The 19,842-nt window shown below is 43.6% G+C and overlaps 1 protein-coding gene across 1 annotated transcript in view; it reads right to left on the reverse strand.

Annotated features, from left to right (window-relative positions):
- Nucleotides 1–16,723, reverse strand: part of CACNA1G (calcium voltage-gated channel subunit alpha1 G) — a 241,986-nt gene extending 225,263 nt beyond the window's left edge. The window contains exons 1-2 of the mRNA XM_084837951.1: nucleotides 16,133–16,723; nucleotides 14,621–14,754 (exon numbers count right to left, since the gene is read on the reverse strand). Coding sequence (XP_084694077.1) covers nucleotides 14,621–14,754; nucleotides 16,133–16,225 — 227 coding nt within the window. The 5' untranslated portion in view covers nucleotides 16,226–16,723. The remainder of the gene's footprint in view (nucleotides 1–14,620; nucleotides 14,755–16,132) is intronic.
- Nucleotides 16,724–19,842: the final 3,119 nt, after the last annotated feature.

Consider the following 19,842-nt stretch of genomic DNA (forward strand, 5'->3'; position numbering starts at 1 on the left):
GGGCAATCCATATGGCAAGACAGCATTTTCGGAAGGTCCCAATGTCACACAGCTTCCTTAAATTACCCTTCATGGTGCCCTCCCAATATGTTGGACTACAGCTCCATAATCCCCAGCCAGCATGGCCAGTAATGAATTACCACAAACTTTGATTCTTGGGGTACACAAACCTTGAGTGAGACTTTGAGCATTACATTTCTTGCCTTGTACACAGCTTGTGCTTAGTAGTAGGGTGCAAGCCCACCCCCAACCCAACCAATCCATGTCAACTGGAAATATAATACTTGATTATATACATTTTTTTTAGTCCAGTACAGTTCCAAACTGTACTTCCATACTTCAGCAAAGGAGATTGTTACCTTGTCGTGGTGCTGGAGCTTGAGCACCTCAATGATGTCATGAGCTAAACCATAAAGGGACACCCAAGACGGGAAGGTCATGGCAGAGAGGTCAGACTAAATACGATCCCTGGGGAAGGAAACGACAACCCACCCCAGTATTCTTGCCATGAAAACTAAATGGATCAGTACAACCAGAGATATGTTGGTATACCATCGGAAGATGGGACTCCCAGGTCGGAAGATGGTCAAAATGCTACTGGGGAGGAACAGAGGATAAGTTCAACTAGCCCCAGATGTGATGATGCAGCTAGCTCAAAGCCGAAAGGACGGCTAGCAGACGATGGTGCTGTTGGTGAACGACTAATCTGATGTACTAAAGATCAACACACCACAGGAACCTGGAATGTATGATCTATGAGCCAGGGCAAATTGGATGTGGTTATTGGGGAGATGTCAAGATTAAATATAGACATTTTGGGTGTCAGTGAACTGAAATGGACTGGAATGGGCCATTTCACATCAAATGACCACCAGATCTACTACTGTGGACAAGAGGACCACAGAAGAATGGAATAGCTTTCATAATTAATAATAAAGTGGCTAAAGCAGTGCTTGGATACAATCCAAAATATGACAGAATGATCTCAATTCAAATTCAGGGTAAGCCATTTAACATCACAGTGATCCAAATATACACCCCAACCACAGATGCTGAAGAAGCAGAAGTAGATCACTTCTATGAGGATCTGCAGCACCTACTGCATAGTACGCCAAAAAAAGATGTTATTTTTATTACAGGAGACTGGAATGCTAAGGTGGGTAGTCAAACGACACCTGGAATTACAGGCAAGCATGGTCTGGGAGAACAAAATGAAGTGGGACATAGGCTGATAGAATTTTGCCAAGACAACTCACTGTGCATAACAAACACTCTCTTCCAACAACCTAAGAGACGACTTTACACATGGACTTCACCAGACGGTTGACATCGAAATCAGACTGACTACATCCTTTGTAGCCAAAGGTGGTGGACATCTATGCAGTTGGTAAAAACAAGACCTGGAGCTGATTGTAGTTCAGATCACGAACTTCTTATTGCACAATTTAGAATCAGACTAAAGAGAATAGGGAAGACCCACAGATCAGTTAGATATGAGCTCACGAATATTCCTCATGAATATGCAGTGGAGGTGAAGAATAGATTTAAGGGACTAGATTTAGTAGATAGGGTCCTGGAAGAACTATGGACAGAAGTTCGCAACATTGTTCAGGAAGCAGCAACAAAAAACGTCCCAAAGAAAAAGAAAACCAAGAAGGCAAGATGGTTGTCTGCTGAGACACAGGAAGCAGCCCAAGAAAGAAGGAAAGCAAAAGGCAACAGTGATAGGGGGAAATATGCCCAATTAAATGCAAAATTCCAGAGGTTAGCCAGAAGAGATAAGGAACTATTTTTAAACAAGCAATGCACAGAAGTGGAAGAAGATAATAGAATAGGAAGGACAAGAGATCTCTTCCAGAAAATTAGAAACATCGGAGGTAAATTCCAGGTGAAAATGGGTATGATCAAAAACAAAGATGGCAAGGACCTAACAGAAGCAGAAGAGATCAAGAAAAGGTGGCAAGAACATATGGAAGATCTGTATAGGAAGGATAATAATATCGGGGATAGATTTGACGGTGTGGTCAGTAAGCTAGAGCCAGACATCCTGAAGTGTGAGGTTGAATGGGCCTTAAGAAGCATTGCTAATAACAAGGCAGCAGGAGATGATGGTATCCCAGCTGAACTGTTTAAAATCTTGCAAGATGATGCTGTCAAGGTGAGGCATGTCATATGCCAGCAAATTTGGAAAACACAAGAATGGCCAACAGATTGGAAAAGATTAACTTATATCCCCATACCAAAAAAGGGAAGCACCAAAGAATGTTCAAACTATCGAACAGTGGCACTTATTTCACATGCCAGTAAGTAATGCTCAAGATCTTGCAAGGTAGACACCAGCAATTCACGGAACGAGAATTGCCAGATGTACAAGCTGAGTTTAGGAAAGGCAGAGGAACTAGAGACCAAATTGCCACTTTCCGCTGGATAATGGAGAAAGCCAGGGAGTTTCAGAAAAACATCTAATTCTGTTTTATTGACTATTCTAAAGCTGTTGACTGTGTGGATCATAACAAATCGTGGCAGGTTCTTGGTGGTATGGGGATACCAAGTCATCTTGTCTGCCTCCTGAGGAATCTGTATAACGACCAAGTAGCAATGGTAAGAACAGACCACGGAACAATGGACTGGTTTAAGATTGGGAAAGGAGTACGGCAGGGTTGTATACTCTCACCCTACCTATTCAACCTGCACGCAGAACACATCATGCGATGTGCTGGGCTTGATGAAGCCAAGGCTGGAGTTAAAATCGCTGGAAGAAACATTAACAATCTCCGATATGCAGATGATACCACTTTGATGGCTGAAAGCGAGGAGGAGCTGAGGAACCTTCTGACGAAGGTGAAAGAAGAAAGTGCAAAAGCTGGGTTGCAATTAAGCCTCAAAAAAACCAAGATTATGGCAACCAGCTTGATTGATAACTGCCAAATAGAGGGAGAAAACGTGGAGGCAGTGACAGACTTTGTCTTTCTAGGCGCAAAGATTACTGCAGACGCTGACTGCAGCCAGGAAATCAGAGGACGTTTACTTCTTGGGAGGAGAGCTATGACAAATCTTGATAAAATAGTTAAGAGCAGAGACATCACACTGACAACAAAGGTCTGCATAGTTAAAGCAATGGTCTTCCCTGTAGTAACCTATGGCTGCGAGAGCGGACCATAAGGAAGGCTGAGCGAAGGAAGATAGATGCTTTTGAACTGTGGTGCTGGAGGAAAAATCTGAGAGTGCCTTGGACTGCAAGAAGATCAACCCAGTCCATATTCCAGGAAATAAAGCCAGACTGCCCACTTGAGGGAATGATATGAAAGGCAAAACTGAAGTACTTTGGCCACATAATGAGAAGACATGATACCCTGGAGAAGATGCTGAATCTAGGGAAAGTGGAAGGCAAAAGGAAGAGGGGCCGACCAAGGGCAAGGTGGATGGATGATATTCTGGAGGTGACGGACTTGACCTTGGGGGAGCTGGGGGTGGCGACGGCCGACAGGAAGCTCTGGCGTGGGCTGGTCCATGAAGTCACAAAGAGTCAGAAGCGACTGACTGAATAAACAACAAACAGTTCCATACTGTGTGCATTCAGCTGAGAGATTCCTGAGATACATCAATGCCTAGGAGAAGGAGATGAATTTTGGACTTGACATGCATGTGAGAAGGGGCTGGGAGATGACCTGAATTTCAAACTGGGATCACACATGCTAAAGCTGGCCAGTATAAACTAGGGGTACTTCCAGATGAGGCTATTATCATGCAATCGCCCTGTCTCATGCAGAGAAGTTTACGGGAGCCCAGATGTTGTCCTCTTCCATTAGTAACCCTCTTGTGTTTTCCCACCACTGCTTCTCTGTTTGTTCTTTCCACAAAAAGTCCATTAAGGAGAAAAAGACGGAATAGCTGCACAATGTCTTTTGATTGGTAGTGCTAGCATCCCTCCATCTGGAAGCACCCTAGATTAGGTTAGGCTTGTGTGAACATTATTGTATGCCACAATGCACTCTGTTAAACATACACTCTCCCATGGCCACCATTTTTCAATGCTGCTAGCAACAAACAAAGCCCCTTCCATCTCTTTCCACTTCCAACAGTCATGTTCCCTTATTCATCTTAAGACTGGAATACATTCTGGTATTAGTAATGGTGCTTGGCAATAGCAGGGAGTGCAACCACTACCAACACCAAGAATACACACTGGCAGTAGCAAAGGATGAAAAGGGGGAGGGGAGGCCTTTACAAAATATTTTACCTCTCCTTGCTACAAGCAATGAAACCAACAACAACAGCTTTGCTTTGGAACTTTGGGCTCAGCCCCATATAGTAAAGTTTTGGAAGAAAGCATCATTGCCGTGTCATTAAAGGACCTTGACATCAGGAAATGGTCTTGGTGCATCATACATGAGGCTCAAGTCTTTTGCAGCAGCATTTATGTGAACATTTGATCATTCTTATTATGACAGGGAATGTGGAAGAGAAGAATGTGTAATGCGAATTAAGGTTCTGGCCAATGCTGGTTTTCCATTCATATTACAAACTGAAATAAAACAAGAACCACTTCATTCTACATTCTCAGATTCAAATCCTGCTGCATTCAGACAGGAACTTTGCCACTACTAGATCGGCTATTGCAGCTTGGATCTCTTTAGCTGGCAGAAATATTTTCTGCTTGCTAGACTTCACCTGACACTCATTAAGGGTGGTGTTCTCCTGATGTAACATCCTTGTTACATCTGGGAACATGTCAGGCAGGGGCGTTGCTAGGTTCTTAAAAGATCCAGGACACAGGCGCATGACACAAATTTGCATGTGCTTGTATATATAAATAAGATGTGTACAGTGATTCGGATTCCAATTCAGTACTTTGGAAAATATCCTGCTACTGCTTGGACCAATTTGGAGTCAGTCCATTCAACTCAATACCGAACCCAAGTCAATGTTCAGAAAACTGAGGCTTTGTGCTTCCTTAAAAAAGCACTATAACTTTTTTCTCTTGCTCAGAATTGGATGATAATTGGAGGCATAGTAGCCCCTTACGAGGGGATTACACCTGCCCAAAGTCAGAAAAATAGGTGCAGGATTGTTGTTGTTCTGTGCTACATGCCTTTATATTTTGATTTTCTTTTAAAGGGAACTGCTGAGAACATGGTTATTTCTTGGCAGAATTGGATGAACATTTCAGGATAAGTTTCCCCATTTGAGGGGATCAAATCTGCCAAATTGCAGAATGATAGCCATAGGGGTTTTGTGCAAGATCAGGCCTGACATTTTGAGGGTCTCCAAAAGAGGGCATTCTTATCTCCTGTGTTCCTTGTGGACCATTGTTCTGAAAATTAGAGATAGCCTAGAGTGCCCCTAAGTAAGAATCCAGCAAAGTTTCAGAAGGAAAGGTGAGGCAGTACATGTGGAAGGGGAGTTCTCAAATTTGGGGGGTGAAGTTATTTTACTTTCCCTTCCATTCACCCCTGAACCATGGTTATTAGTAAATCATATGAAAATGGCACAGGTCATAGAGGTGTCCCAAGGAAAGAAACCTGAAAAGTTTCAAACACATAGGAGCAGGGGCTAGGGAACTATGATGCTTGAAATCCACTTTAAGGCTTTTTCATAGTGAAGCATGGTGGCATTGGAAGAATGGCCATCTCATGGCCCCATCCTTGCTCTTTTCCAAAGCCCAGTGATTGGATCCCATGGTAAAACGTGCCCTAAAATTGGAAGGTGGACCTGTCAGTCACTCAACCACAATCCTTCCCTCTTCCTTCAGCATTTAGAGAAACTAAACCAAAATATGTTATTTTGAGACATAAAGTCTGCCTGGGCTTCAGGCTTTGCCTGAATTCAAATGCACATCCCATATATATGTATGCTTGTGTGTGTGTGTGTATGTGTGTGTGTGTGTGTGTGTGTGTGTGTATATATATATATATATATATGCAAGCAAATTTAGAATTACTAGAATTTATTTACAGTTCACCAATGTTCAATGCAGTGAAATAAAGAGTGCCTCTGAGCATATGCAGAACACTTTTATCTCGCCACTGAGCACTTACAACCTCCTCCTCCTCATTCTATTCCCATCCATACAACAATCCCTCCTCATTCTTCCATCAGCTCTTCATAAAAACAGATGTTTTGTTTTGTGCAACTCTCCTCCTCCTTATGCACAACCTCTCCTTGTTTCCTTCTCCCCATAACTTAATTTTTGCCACGATGTCATCAGGATTCAGCCAAGGAGTCTGTTTTCAAAACTAGGGCTAAGTTGTGGAGAAATTCTTAGCAGGTACTAAGTTCCTTTCCCTTACCACTGAATCTAAACTCCATGAAAAAACAAAAAATACAAATGACAAAACATGCATAGGATTGGGCTGAAAGGGCAGTCAATTCAGTGGATTTGAATTGGGTGGGCAGATTATTAAGCTTGCAGTACCACACTCACAACTCAGAACTTATTTCTGCGTAAACATGCAGAAGATCAGGCTGCAACCTACCCGCAAAAGTAATGTGTGCTGGAATCCCATGTCCGCTTTCCTAGGAGTAAGCCCCACTGAACATAATGGGACTTACTTCTGAATAGACATACAAAGGATTGTTTAAGTAAGCAGTATTTATCTCCCCATCACTCCTCAAAAATTAACTCCTATTTTATTAAAGCTTTCAATTCATAGGAACATAGGAAGCTGCCTTATACTCAGCCAGACCCTTGGTCCATCTAGCCCAGTATTGTCAACACTGACTGGTAATGTCTGTCTAAGAATCTGGGCAAGATAATTTCCTACCCTTACCTGGAGATGCTGGGGATTGAACCTGGGACCTTCCGTGAGCTAAGCATGTGCTCTACCTCTAAGCCACAGCCCTTCCTATTGCTGGATAATGGCAAATGACAAACAAAACAGCCCCAGATTTGTTTCTCTGCAGCCATGTGAACCCACTTTTCTCAAAGACTTGAGTGAGAAGAAAACCCCACTGTCTTGTCTGCTTGTATAAAGTCAAATACAGTTCAGAATTCCCCTTGCCCATCACCCTCCCTTCTTGGGAATTCCCCTCAAAGTGCTCTGGATGGAATAAAGAAAAAGAAAGACCAGGATTTGGGGTGGTGGGGGATAAGAGGAAAAGAAGAATGGTGATTGGAAATGGAGGGGGGGGGGGTTGACACAGAGAGAATTCCCCAGACCAAGTGGCTCCTTTCAGAGAGGTATGTAGAGGAATACCTCAGAGGAATTTAGGAAGTTGTGGACAGTTTGTGAGGGCTGCACATACTTAAATTCACTTTATGACTTGAGGTGGCTGAGGGCTTTTTCTTGTTTTTTTAAAAACTGCAAAACCTATTTAAAAGCCCCAGCACTTCCTGGATCATGACGTCACATAGTCCTAACCCTCCTTTTGGTATAATCTGCTGCCTGCAGCTATATGGGAAAAATTAAAGTGGAAAGGGAGAAACAGGTTTCTGGAAGCTGATTAAATTCATTGCTGTGCTGAAGCTTCTGAACTTCTGCAGAAGCCAAAGGTTCCAGTCTGGGGCAGTAAAATAAAATGCTGTGTGAAATACCAGTATCTCACAGGGAGATCTGCCTGTCCTTCTCCTCCCTCTTCAAAATTTCATTGCAAGCAAGCTCTCAGCAGTGGGCATGTAAGAGTAGAAAAGACAGGAAAGAGAGAGAAAAAGCAATGAGCACACTGTAGAAGGAAAGGTGGCAGTCTCCCCTCCCATTTAAAAGGGTGGTGCCTTCATGATACACTCACTATTGTGAGTGAGTCCTACAGTCTAACTAACTGCAAGGCTACTGAGCTCAGAGGGAAGAAGCAGGCTTGTATTAAGGCAGATGATGGCACTGGGACAGCTGTATGGATCTAGGGCACAGCTCAAAGTTCCAGGCCACTTGCCCAGGTGTGCCTTCTATGAATGATGTCAGGTTCACAGTTCCTCAAAAGCAGCAGATGGAAGTAAGAGGAGGGTAAGGCCCTGTTATGGAGATCTCTGTGGGAAGGAACAAGCAGCCACTTTCTAAAAGGGCAAGAAAAACGTAGCAGTAGAAACCCCGCTGGATCCGAGTCAGACAGTTAGTCCATTTAGCCCAGTATTATTGACACTGACTGGCAGCAGCTGTCCAAGGTTTCAGGCAAGAGTTTTTCCAGCCCTACCTGGAGATGCCAGGGATCAAACCTGAGACCTTCTGCATGCAAAGCAGGTGCTCTGCCACTGAGCTACACCCTCTTCCTCCACATGAGGCCATTTCATAAAGCAGTTTAGTACCCCATTCAATATACTTGTTTTGATGGCTCAGGGGCAGAGAGAAAAAATCTGAAGAAGAAAGAAGCACAACATTCTCAGCCCGTTGCAGCAGGCATCTCGCTAGAATGGAGAAAGGAAAACTATTTTAGGTAACGAAGGGAAAAGGAAGAGGCCTCCTGTCCTGTTCAGAGATGAAACAAAGGAGAAAGTCAATGAGCCTGGGGAATGGGAAGGAGGATATTTCATTTCATATTTAAACTTTGATCCTTTGTCAGCTAGTTTGCTTTTGACAGGGCCCAGATGGGAACAGTTCAGATGCTCAAAGACAGAAGTCTTAAAGCAAGAGAGAGAAAGGTGACCAGGCAGCAGGAGTCATGAACTGCTGGTCAATAGGCGAAGTTGAGGTATCTCTGGAACAGAAACTCTTGTGCTTGGAGAACTAAGGACTTTGCCCAGAAAGGGCACATACCACTATTTGTTGTTGTTGTTGCTGCTGTTGTTGTTGTTGTGTCATTAGTAAATTTTGTTTAGGCAGATATTGTATGACTCCAAGGAGATACTTTAATGAACCTTTTGTTGCCCCAGGCTGGGGCTCACCACAAGCAGGGCTTTCATGTCCCTTTTGTGCAATCACCACATGCCAAAAGGCTGCGGGAATGGGCCTCCATTGATGCATCTTCAGTATATTGTGCTGGGAGGCAGTATATGCTCATGTGGAAATGGACCTGGGATTCCCCACCCCATCCGATCTGTAAAATGGGAATAATTTCGATCACACCAGTTTCTTTTAAGGGAAGACTCCCCCAAAGATTGTACAGTACTTCTCCAAGGAAAGAAGAAAATATAAACGTGAAGTTGCTGCAATCAGTCTTGTCTGGCAATTGCGCATAAACCCATTAGTCACTGAATCATACTGTAGAAACCGTAAAACTCATCTGTGTCTACAGACAGACATTATGGTGTGTGTTTGTTCTTTAAAGAAAATTGGGCATTGATTTGAAAGGGGCATATCTTCCTATGGTATTCCATATTCCTTTTGTCTGACTTTCCCCTGTGGTCAAACAACTTCTGCAGGTTTTTGAAACAATACTGAAGCCAGCAAAACCTGTTTATCAAAGACAAAAGTGGGATGAGCACACACACTGCAAGCATCAATCCTTCTTTCATACTTCAACCATTTCAGTCAGAAAAAACTGTCTGTCTCCAGCCCTCTAAAACTCACAGACAGAGATGCAGACACACACACACACACACACACACACACAGGCACAGACTGACACACATACTAACACAAAATAGCTCAGTACAGGAACAACTTGAAGCAGAAGAAAGCAATAAAAAAGGTATCGAGCTTCTGGGAAGCCCATCTTAAAAGAACTGGTACAACAATGACAACCCCGAAAGCTCCCCCCTCTCCTCCCCCCAAGTCCCTCCTGATTGTCATTTCCCACATTCCAGGCTCTTGCTACACTTCCAGACAGCACCACACTGTCTATCCCTCGCCCCCCGGGTGCTTATCTGTGGGATTGTCTGCTGAGGCAGGCAAGCTGCGCATCTGCTCTCCCATACTGCAGGGGAGGATCATTACCAAACACAAACTGGGGATAACCCCAAGGAAGATTTTGTCCAGACTGGCCTTTGAAAGGTATGTTAGAAGGGGTTTTCTAGCACACTCTAATGGGCCCCCAAAGCCTGGCAAGAACAAAGCACTGCAGATGTTATTAGACTGTGCTAAATTGGCCAAGTGAAAGCCTAGGAGGGAAGCCTAGGCTAGGTTTCAACTCAGCCAGCTTAGCACATGTTCAGAATTACAGGCTGTCTTCTTTGCACGCGACTCTCAGAGTGCGTTGGTGAGAAAAAGGGCAATGCAACCTAGATACCGGAGAGGAATACAGACCCACAAAAACTTGCTCTACGTTCTTCAGAGTTTCCCCAAGGGCAACCTGGGTCTCTTGAGCTGTATTCACAGTTACCATGATGCAGTTGGGCCCTCCAGGGTAATCTGTGCCTGAATGTGCATGTAGCCATGTAGCTTAGCTGTATATACCTCATACCCACTGAAATATTTGTTCTGACATACAGGCGCATACATGATACCCCGAGCTACTATTTAATTGGGGTTTGGCTCAGGAGATGTGAATCCCATCCCACATTTTGGTTGTGTTTGCCCTGTTAAACCAATTAAGAGTCTTTTTTTTTTAAGGAGCCATCATAGGTTCCAAGCTATAAAGCTGATCAAAAGAGCAGGAAGTCTCCTTTCACTCTCCCTGCCTCACATTCAGTCTATCAGCCTAACCTCAGCACTTGGCCAAAGCCAACAGATATCCAGAGGAGCTTGGCAACATCTTCTAGGAAGCTGGGCAGATCATACTGTGGAGTGAGAGGGGAGGAGATTCGCGAACTACCATACTTTAATGGAAGGGGCTGGGGGCTAGGGTATGGTTCCCTCAGTCTAAGGTTAGTCTTTCTTTCAATATCAGTACAACTCTATAGAACATGAAGGGTATCCCTATTTACACGTTCCTTGTCTACAGAAGTCCATAATGCCAGATCTTGTTAGTTCAGCCTAGTGCCCACCAGACATGTTGGACTACAACTCCCAACATCCCCAGCCAGCATGAGGCTATGCTGGCTTAGGATGTTGGGAGTTGCAGTCCAACGCATCTGGAGGGAACTAGTCTGAGGAAACCTGCTTTAATGTCCCTGATTTTTTAAAAAGAAACAGTGCACAGGGAGTTAGTTCCTCTAAGTTAAACCCTAGCTCAAGAAGAACCATGGATCTTAAACAGCATAGGTAAAAGGTAAAGGTGTCCCCAGCCAGTCATGTCTGGTTGTAGGGGGTGGTGCTCATCTCCATTTCTAAGCCGAAGAGCCAGCGCTGGCCGAAGACGCTTCCGTGGTCATGTGGCCGGCATGGCTGAACACCGAGATGCACGCAACGCTGTTACCTTTCCTGCCGAGGCGGTACCTATTTATCTACTTGCAATTTCTTGCTTTCAGACTGCTAGGGTGGCAGGAGCTGGGACTGAAGACGGGAGCTCACTCCGTCACGCAGCACTCAGGTCTCAAACTGCTGTGCCGACCTTCCGGTCTGCAGTTCAGCGTCTTAACCACTAAGCCACCGCGGCCCCAAACAGCATAGTGATTTGTAACTCATTGTTAAAGGGCAGCCCTGGGAAAGTAAGACTTGATGGTGCACCGTCACCAGAAGCCCTGCCACAACTGACTAGGAAGACAGACACAAATTGGCTCAAAATCCACATATGCCTAATTTGGACTCCTCTTAACCTTGTTTGTTCAACTGGGTGTTATTGTGAAACCAGGTAATTGGCACTTTGTATCCCAAGTAGGCCTTTGGATACAGGAAGCAGGAAGCACCCTCAGGCAGCTGCCAAGGGCCTGTCGCTGCTGGGCACCCTTCTCTAGTGCTCCTCTGATGAGCACTGGGTGGCCATCATTGTAATTGCCTGCAATGCCTAAGCAACCCTACCAATGATTTTTCTCCTCCTCCTCAGTTAGGCTTGCCCACTTGCGCCTGCAGGTAGCAGGAATAAAGAGGAGGGGAAGGAGGAAGAGGAGGGGAGGGGAAGGACAAGGTGGGACTAGACCACCCACCACAATGGGGGGAGCATGCCGAGGGTCCCCTCAAACCTGCAGGTGGCTTAGATTCCAAGGTGCAGAACTCTAAAGTTGTTCACACTTTGTTGAGTGTTTTAGGGTTCCATTAGAGAACATAAACTGTAGAGCTGGAATGGTGGTGGCTAAGCTGATACTAGAGAGCTCGCGTACTGTGATGGCCAAGAGTGTGAGCTGGGAAGTCTCCAATTCAAATCTCCCCTCAGCTGAGGTGGACGTAAGCCAGCCAGTTATCACTCAGCCTTAGCCTTTTCCCTTAAGACAACTGCAATGTAGGAATAATACTACTGCTCTCCTTTACAAGGTTGTTGTAAGGATTAGTGAAATAATGTATGGTAAATGCTCTGAAAACTCTAAAGCACATATCTATACAAATTCTAGTTATTATTACTCCTAGTAGTAGTAGTACTAGCTGTACTATTACTACAACTACTAGTAGTTTTACAAGCACCCAACACCCTTGAAGAAGCCAGTATGGCTCCTTCTAGTAGCATGGGAGACCTCTTGCTGCTGACTTCCTAACCTGGAAAAATGCTGCAGTTGTGGTTTATTTCTAGAATCCTCTGGTCCATTCCAGGAAATTCCAGTTAATTATATGGGAGGGGGTGTGGGAGTAGGGGCAGAACCCTAATAGACTCTGGGCACTCCTTATGAATAGGAAGGTGAGAAGAGAGCCTCCAAGCTATGTGTCAAGGAAACTTAACCCTTTTGGCTGCGGGCCAGGAACTTTTCATGTGGATTTCGAGCCTCAGCCAGGAGATTCTCGGGTGCTAGAAAGAGCCTTTAATTTAAACCAGGTGCCTCTGAAAGAAAAACACTTCATGAAAGGCAAAAACTTGGTCCCGTTCCCTCAAAACAAAAGGGCAATCACGCACATTTTGACTGAAATATTCCCTTTTTGGAACCCAGCCTCCGTGCTTTAAACAAACTTGCTGAAACCTCATCCATTTGGACAATCTGCATGAAACTGAGACTACCAATATTTCTGGAGCCAGAGAAAATACTTGCGCAGAGTGCCAGCTGAGTCCGCCCAAAGCTGCAGAGCAAAAGACCTTACAGTATGGAAAGCAGCACACAGGCTGGCAGGGAACAAAGGAAAGCGGGTTTTGTGGCATTCTTTTGTTGCTGCCGTCTGCAAAACTTAACACTACAAGTGCTGCAGAGAGCTGCAGTCACTGCAGCGGATGGCAAGGAGGCTGCCATCCACGCTGCTTGTTCACCATGTGGCAAGTGAGGCAGCCGGGGGGGGGGGTGCAGGGGGGAGAGTCTGCGTCGAAGTCATGCTGTTGTTTGCAGTACTTTTTCAGTTGCTCTTCTAATCTGGTAGTGATATGACGGTGGATTGCTGCCCAAGGATGTTTCATCCCACACATGAATTCCTGGATGATCTCTGAAGACAGGGGACAGCCTCCAGGAATACAGAAAGGGGAATGAAGCATCTACATCCCTTGGCAGGACTGGGCCAGAACATTTTGCTTCCTCAGGCTGAAAATCCGATGGCAACGCCTCCCCCTTATCATGATGAGCATTACACTGATACAGACCATTGGTCTGTCTAGGCCACTATGATCTATTCTGACTGGCCGAAGCTCTTTGGGATTTCAGCTACCTGAGATTCTTTTCAACTGGAGATGCGAGGGACTGCATCCAGAGCCTGCTTGCAAAGCAAGTGCTCTGCCTCTGAGCTACGGCTCCTCCCTAATTAACATCATGGAGTGCGATTCTTTGGAAATCTCTCCCAAGAGATTCAAGCCCCATTGAAACCAAAAGGAACAGTCTGTTGCAATGAAATTTGCAAAGGAGATCTCTGTGACAGACTTTGCCCATGAATCAGACTTGCCTATCTCCTACTCTTCTGCTCTTAGTTAAAATGGGTGCCTCAAATCCGCTGCAGGAGGTGTCTGTCTCTCCTTGCCTCATCATAAGACTGCCTCTGCATTTTCAAAGATCTCCCCACTTTTCCACGAGCATTTGGAGAATCAGAAATGTGAAGTATGGTATACGTTAAAAAAGAAGAAGACTTGTATTGAGATAGATGCTCTGTGCTGATGCAAAGATTTTGGGAAAATCTGTAGTATATGCAAGTACAGCATGGACAATGGGAAATGTATAATTAGTTTGCAACATCCTTCCATGTCCCACCTGGACCCTAACAATACCCTCATCTTCCATACTTCAACCCTGCAAATCCTTATAAATAACTCTTGGGCCTTCAAATTACTGCAAAGCCAGTTGCACAGGAAACTCAGAAAATTCTATCAAGTTTGCACAAAAAAAATTGCCAACCTTGGCTGGGATTTATAAAACACTTCATAAATCTCCAAGGAGATGTTTGTAGTGTCTCGAATGTCTCAGAGTAGCTGAAAATGTAACAAAAGAAACCCAGTGGAAAAGTTCAGGCACATCTGTACTGTAATTTTCAAGACAACAGACTTGAAAGGTGATGAAGAAATGCATTAAATAAATAAAATTAATTCCTTTTGAATAGGGGCATGATTCATGAACTTTGTTGCATTTTGCTATCACCATTGCATGTCTCAAATCATCTAAAAGCAGAATTAAGCAACTGGAAACTTAGGGCAATGTGCGGCTTTTTGGGGGTACATTACAATGTACAAAATTTCTACACTTGGTTCAGTTATTTTGTCCACATTGAAGAACAAAGAAATATGGACACGATCATCTATTTCTCAGCTAGAGGTTAGTTAGCCTCAGCTGTTGTTAGCATAAAGTTGCCTTTTGTTCAAGAATGAATTTCTGACTTACCCAGCTAGAACAATGAAAAAATCCAGACGGTTCCATGTATCTCCCAGGTAACACTTCTTCCCAAAAATCCCTAGTGCAATCATCTTGATTATCATTTCCACAGCAAAGAAGGCAAAGATAAAATCATCAAAGCTCTGCAAGATAAAGAAGCAAGATGAGGAGGTGCACCCAGTGACAAACACCTGAATTGGCGGTAGTTCGTTGCCTAAGGCAGGGCTGGGCATAAAGTAGATTTCCAGAGGTTTTGAACGTTAATTCCCAGAATTCCTGACTGCTGCCCATGCTGACAGGGGCATCTGGAAATTCAAGTCTCAAACATCTGGAGAGCTACCTTTTGCCCACCCCTGGTCTAAGGGACCTGGCTCCAACCTGGTCCAAGGAGGTCACTTATACTACACATGCCTATGTCTTCCTGCAGGTAGGCTTCCCAGTTTTTTAAACTGTGAAAGGAAGACTGGCAAGAACACCATTTCATTCACAGATCAGGAGTGGGAAAAGTGAGCAGAGCAGTACTAAAATGTGTCTGGACACTTCCTACTCACTAGGTCCAGGAGTGGCTAAAGAATATGGTCTCCAACTGGCTGTGCATCTGTCTGCTAATCAGGGCCAGATTTTCTTAGGCAGGAAGCCAAGATCTGAACAAACTGGACTATGAATTAACTGTCCTTTCTTATCTTAATCTGGCTGACCATTTGCCCCTTTCTTGTGCTATGAAGAATCTCTCCACTTGGAACAGTCTAAAAGTGGAACTGATGAGTTCTGCTCTCTCTTCAGAATCCCAATAAGGGAAAATTTCACTCCTCAGTGCACCCCACCAAAAGGCTAGGGTACACTTGAATGCTTCAGGTGCTGCTGAATTCTAGCTCCTGATTCCATTCTGGTTTCTGCAATATGTGATGCATTTGCTGCATTGTCAGGATTACACTGTGTCCCTTCAGCTTAATTTTCACCTACCTTTCCCAACTTCCATTCCATCCAAGGACTCAATGGCCTTGTAGGCCCCTTCCAACCCTACTATTCTATGATTCTATGATCCATGGACCACACCATCCCCAGTGTCTCTCAGACATGAAACGGGACTATTTCTGCTGGAAGCTCTGCCTATGTACAGTCTGCAGAGGGTGGTAAGGCATATTCAGTAAATTAATCTTGGCTTATCCATGCTGCTTTATGGCAAAAGGACTGGAGCAGGTTGGTTGGAGGAAGTTAAGTTACTCTAACAGGAGCAAGCTAGCCTCCTGTCTGGGCCCATGGAACATAGGAAGCTTCCTTATACCAGGTCAAACCATTTGTCTATCCAGTCCAGCATTGCCTACTCAGTCTTTGCAGGGTCCCAGTCTTTCACATAACCTCCCATCAGATTCTCATTTTTAAAACTGGCAATGCCAGGAATGGAACCTGGGGCCTTCTGCCTGCAAAGCCAGTTTTCATCCACCAAGCTATGGCTCCTGCCCCCCATGTATTATGTTCTGACAAACAGACAATAAGATACATTTTTTAAAAAGCCTTTACCTGGAGAATCTTGCAACGTGGGGAGCCACAGCCCATATCTTCACAAGGGTGGAACATGCCCAAAGTAACACAGTTCAGGAGAATGACCAGCATGCTGACTCTTTCAAACCAGGTGCACAGGAAATCAGTCAAGGAAAACCACCAGTTTCAGAGTGCAAGTTAAGAAGGACCCACCAACACCAGAAAAATGACATTATCAGGCATTAGGAAAATGGATGGAGGTTGCAGGGCGAGAAGAGAAAATGTCTAGTTTTCTCCAAGTCTTTCCTCTTATAAATTGACTATTCATGTCCTGGTTACAATTCTGCACACTGAGTGACACCAGTTGTTGGTCCTTGAAGTCAAACAGAGACAGTGGCATATTTACTACAATAAAATTAAAGAAGCCGTGAGACCATATAATGGTCTCTGCACAGTGTTTCTGCATATGTGGTACCGCCATTATTATGGTTAGGTACTACAGGTACCACTGCAAATTGCCTTTTCTTGGGATTTCAGGTACTTTCAACACATTACAGAATCAAAATATCTACAAATGGCTACCCAAACAATGTTGCTAAGTAACACAAAGGTGCTTACTGTTTCAGTTTTTCCCTGACAGTTTTTCCCTAGTTTGTTATAAAATGGGTGCTCACACAGGGTTCTCAAAATGTTGGCCTGATTTTTGATTACTTCGTTTTGTTTTTTTCAGTCTGTGTTTGGACACAACTGAACTTAGTGCACACTCAGTTACTGTCTCCACCTGTATATCAACATGTCCATTGCAAACAGGTTTCTTGTCTGCGTGAAACAGTATGTCCTTGACCAAAGAGATGACATGTTTTAAAAGAGAGAGAGAGAGAGAGAGAGAGAAGACAATCTTTAATGAAATCCAGGCGTTTCAAAAATAGATGACAGAGAAACTTCTACTATAACTTAGCAACCAAATGGTTTATTACCAGCTATTAAAGACAACTTTTGCAGACTAAAAAGCAGAATTGTATGATGCGAATATATTATGCAGAGTAAGAAAGTTCACTCATGCTTGCTTTACTTATTTTGTCAGAATAGGAACATAAGAAGAGCCCTGCTGAATCAAACCAAAGCCCTCCCTAATCCAGTATTCTGTTTGCACAGTGGCCAATTGGATGCCTATACAAAGCCACAAGCAGGACATGAGGACAACAGAATCGCTTCACTGATATTCCCCACCAACAGGCATACAGAGGTATACTACCTCTGATAGTGAAGGTAATAAATAGCCATCAAGTGGTATTAAAATGCATTCTTAGTTATGATATGCCCTGCCCTGCATTTAGGTATTAAAAATCTGGCTGCTCTAAATAGTTTTCTACGAAGTGTGTGGGTTAAAATAAAAATAACAGAACTCTATAAAATCTGACAAAGCAGACTATTTATTCCCCTCTAACAAGGCATCATTCATATACACACACACACACACACACACACACCCCTTGTTGGTGTATACGTATATACATGCACGCGTGCACACACACAGAGAGAGAACAAAACAAAACACCATCACTAAACAAGAATCCCATATTTTGTTTGCCATGCCAGGCTTAGTTTCTGGAACACAGTTGTCATGAGTAAAATGGTTTTAATTTGTTGTTTCCAGTCCAAACCATGAGTGGCTGGAACCCCAGGCATTGTTATCTATGTGCCTGTGAAAATGCGGGGGAGAGAAACAAATGCACTTGTCGACCCTTCCCTTTCCTTTTCCCAAAAGTCCATCTGACTTCTAATTTTAGAAGAGTTGTCCAGGCACAAGTTGGGCTGGGCCAGGTTTTTAAGGAGTGGATTAGTTTTCTGATGGGATAAACCAAACTGTAGCAGCAAATCACATAAGGAAACTTCAGGCTGACTGCTGAATGAAAGGGATTTCTCTGTGTCCCTCTAGTGGGCATTTCCAATGACTTCTGTGCTCCAGAGGGTAAAAACAAAATGAAAACCCACTGATGTCAATCTAGGCTCCCTGATCTAGCATCAAGCTGCCTCCAAGTCCTTTCGTGCAATAAGATGCTACTGATGGTTGTGTTTAAACCTAGTTCCAGTTCTTATGTCACAGGGCAAACAGTGAAGCATCTTGAAAAAACAGTTCAGTCCATGCCTTGGGAACTCACTCATTTTGGGGAACTCACTCATTTTCCCTGTTGCAGCCTGGCAAACTTCTGTTTGACTCTAGCCCAGTCTTGAGGCATTGCTTGACCGTAATGGCCATCAGTGCTTGTGGGTACAAATACAAAGTTGCCCTTTATAACCCCATATAAAATATATCAGTACTGTCTTAAAGTATTAAAGTATATTCTTTAAATATAATAAGGTTGTGATCCTATGCAATCCTTACATGCAAGTAAGCTGCCTTGATCTCAGCAGGCCTTATTCCCAAGCAAACATGCATGGGATCTTAGAGCTACTCTGAGAGAGCAAATTACTTTGGAGTGTACTGAGTGGAGGACAGTGAATGCTTAAGCTCACCCATCAATTGTGCTTTGGCTCCACAGTCAAAATATGTAGGATATCAATGCTAGGAAGCACGAGGTATGAACTGCTAGTAGCCTTGGCCAAGACATCATTGAAAACAATGTCTGATCTCTGAACTTTTCACTATTGGATTCCTTGGTGGAGTCAAGCAATAAGAGTGTTCCATAGAAGCAGAAATGGTCTGGAAAGCATAGCGTACACTGCATGCTGTATTAGAATTAGCTTGAATAGTGCCTGCCTGCCTGCCTGCCTTTCTTCCTTTGGAATTAGTGTTCTTAACCCCTTTACTACTTCCTGGATCCTTCTTGGTTTGATATCATGCTCCATCTTTTTTGGCCTCCATGTGGAATGAAATCACAACGCACACAACACATTCTATGGCTCTTGGCATGGCTCACAATGGCTTTGAGACAACAACCACTACATTACCATGGAACACAGAAGCTGTTGTACACGACATCTCTGTGGGCAACTAAGGGCCAACTTACATAAGTCTCAGTTAACTAGTGACTAGGGATCAGTGAGGGATTGATTCATTTTTTATTTCGGTGCACATTTACCATTTTCACTCTTTCTGAACCTAACACAAACCGAAACACATTTAGACCTTGGTTTCTAGGTTTGTGATGCAATTCACAAAAACAAAATACATTCATTTGAAAAAGTATGTGTGTGGGGAAAATTGTGTACATTGGAAACTGTGCTTACAAAAAAATGCATTTAAAAATATATAGTGCAGGAAAATGCTTTTTTCTCACTTGAAAAAGTGCACTTGAATTTTTAAAAAAAATACGTACAAAAATAGATGTATTTTGAAAAATGCTCAGGAAAATACATACAAATTTTAAGTGGACAGAAAAAATAATAATTTGGAAATCTGATGTAGAAACAGGATAGAATGAACTTAACTGTGGAAAAATGAAAATCTGAGCAAACCTGAGCTTGACAGTTTTGCCCATACCGACTACCGACCTGTCTACGTAGAACAGATAAGACAACCATGGAAAAGACAGTTGAAAACATGTAGTCTATGAATTTGTGTGTTAGAAATTTCCCTGTTAACTAAGCAGCCTTTTTGTCACTGACCTTGCACAGAGAAGGTCTCAGATCTTCCACCTACTGATCACATTCATGCCTGCACACACTTACGTTCTGTAAAATGCACATATTTTTACCTTCTTTCTCTTGTCTTTGTCCAGCAGGCCATGAGAAAGCTAGGTATATAC

The sequence above is a fragment of the Heloderma suspectum genome, chromosome 2, assembly GCF_057233095.1.
Source record: "Heloderma suspectum isolate Gila_16-S chromosome 2, 16-S_ref, whole genome shotgun sequence".
Lineage (NCBI taxonomy): Eukaryota > Metazoa > Chordata > Lepidosauria > Squamata > Helodermatidae > Heloderma > Heloderma suspectum.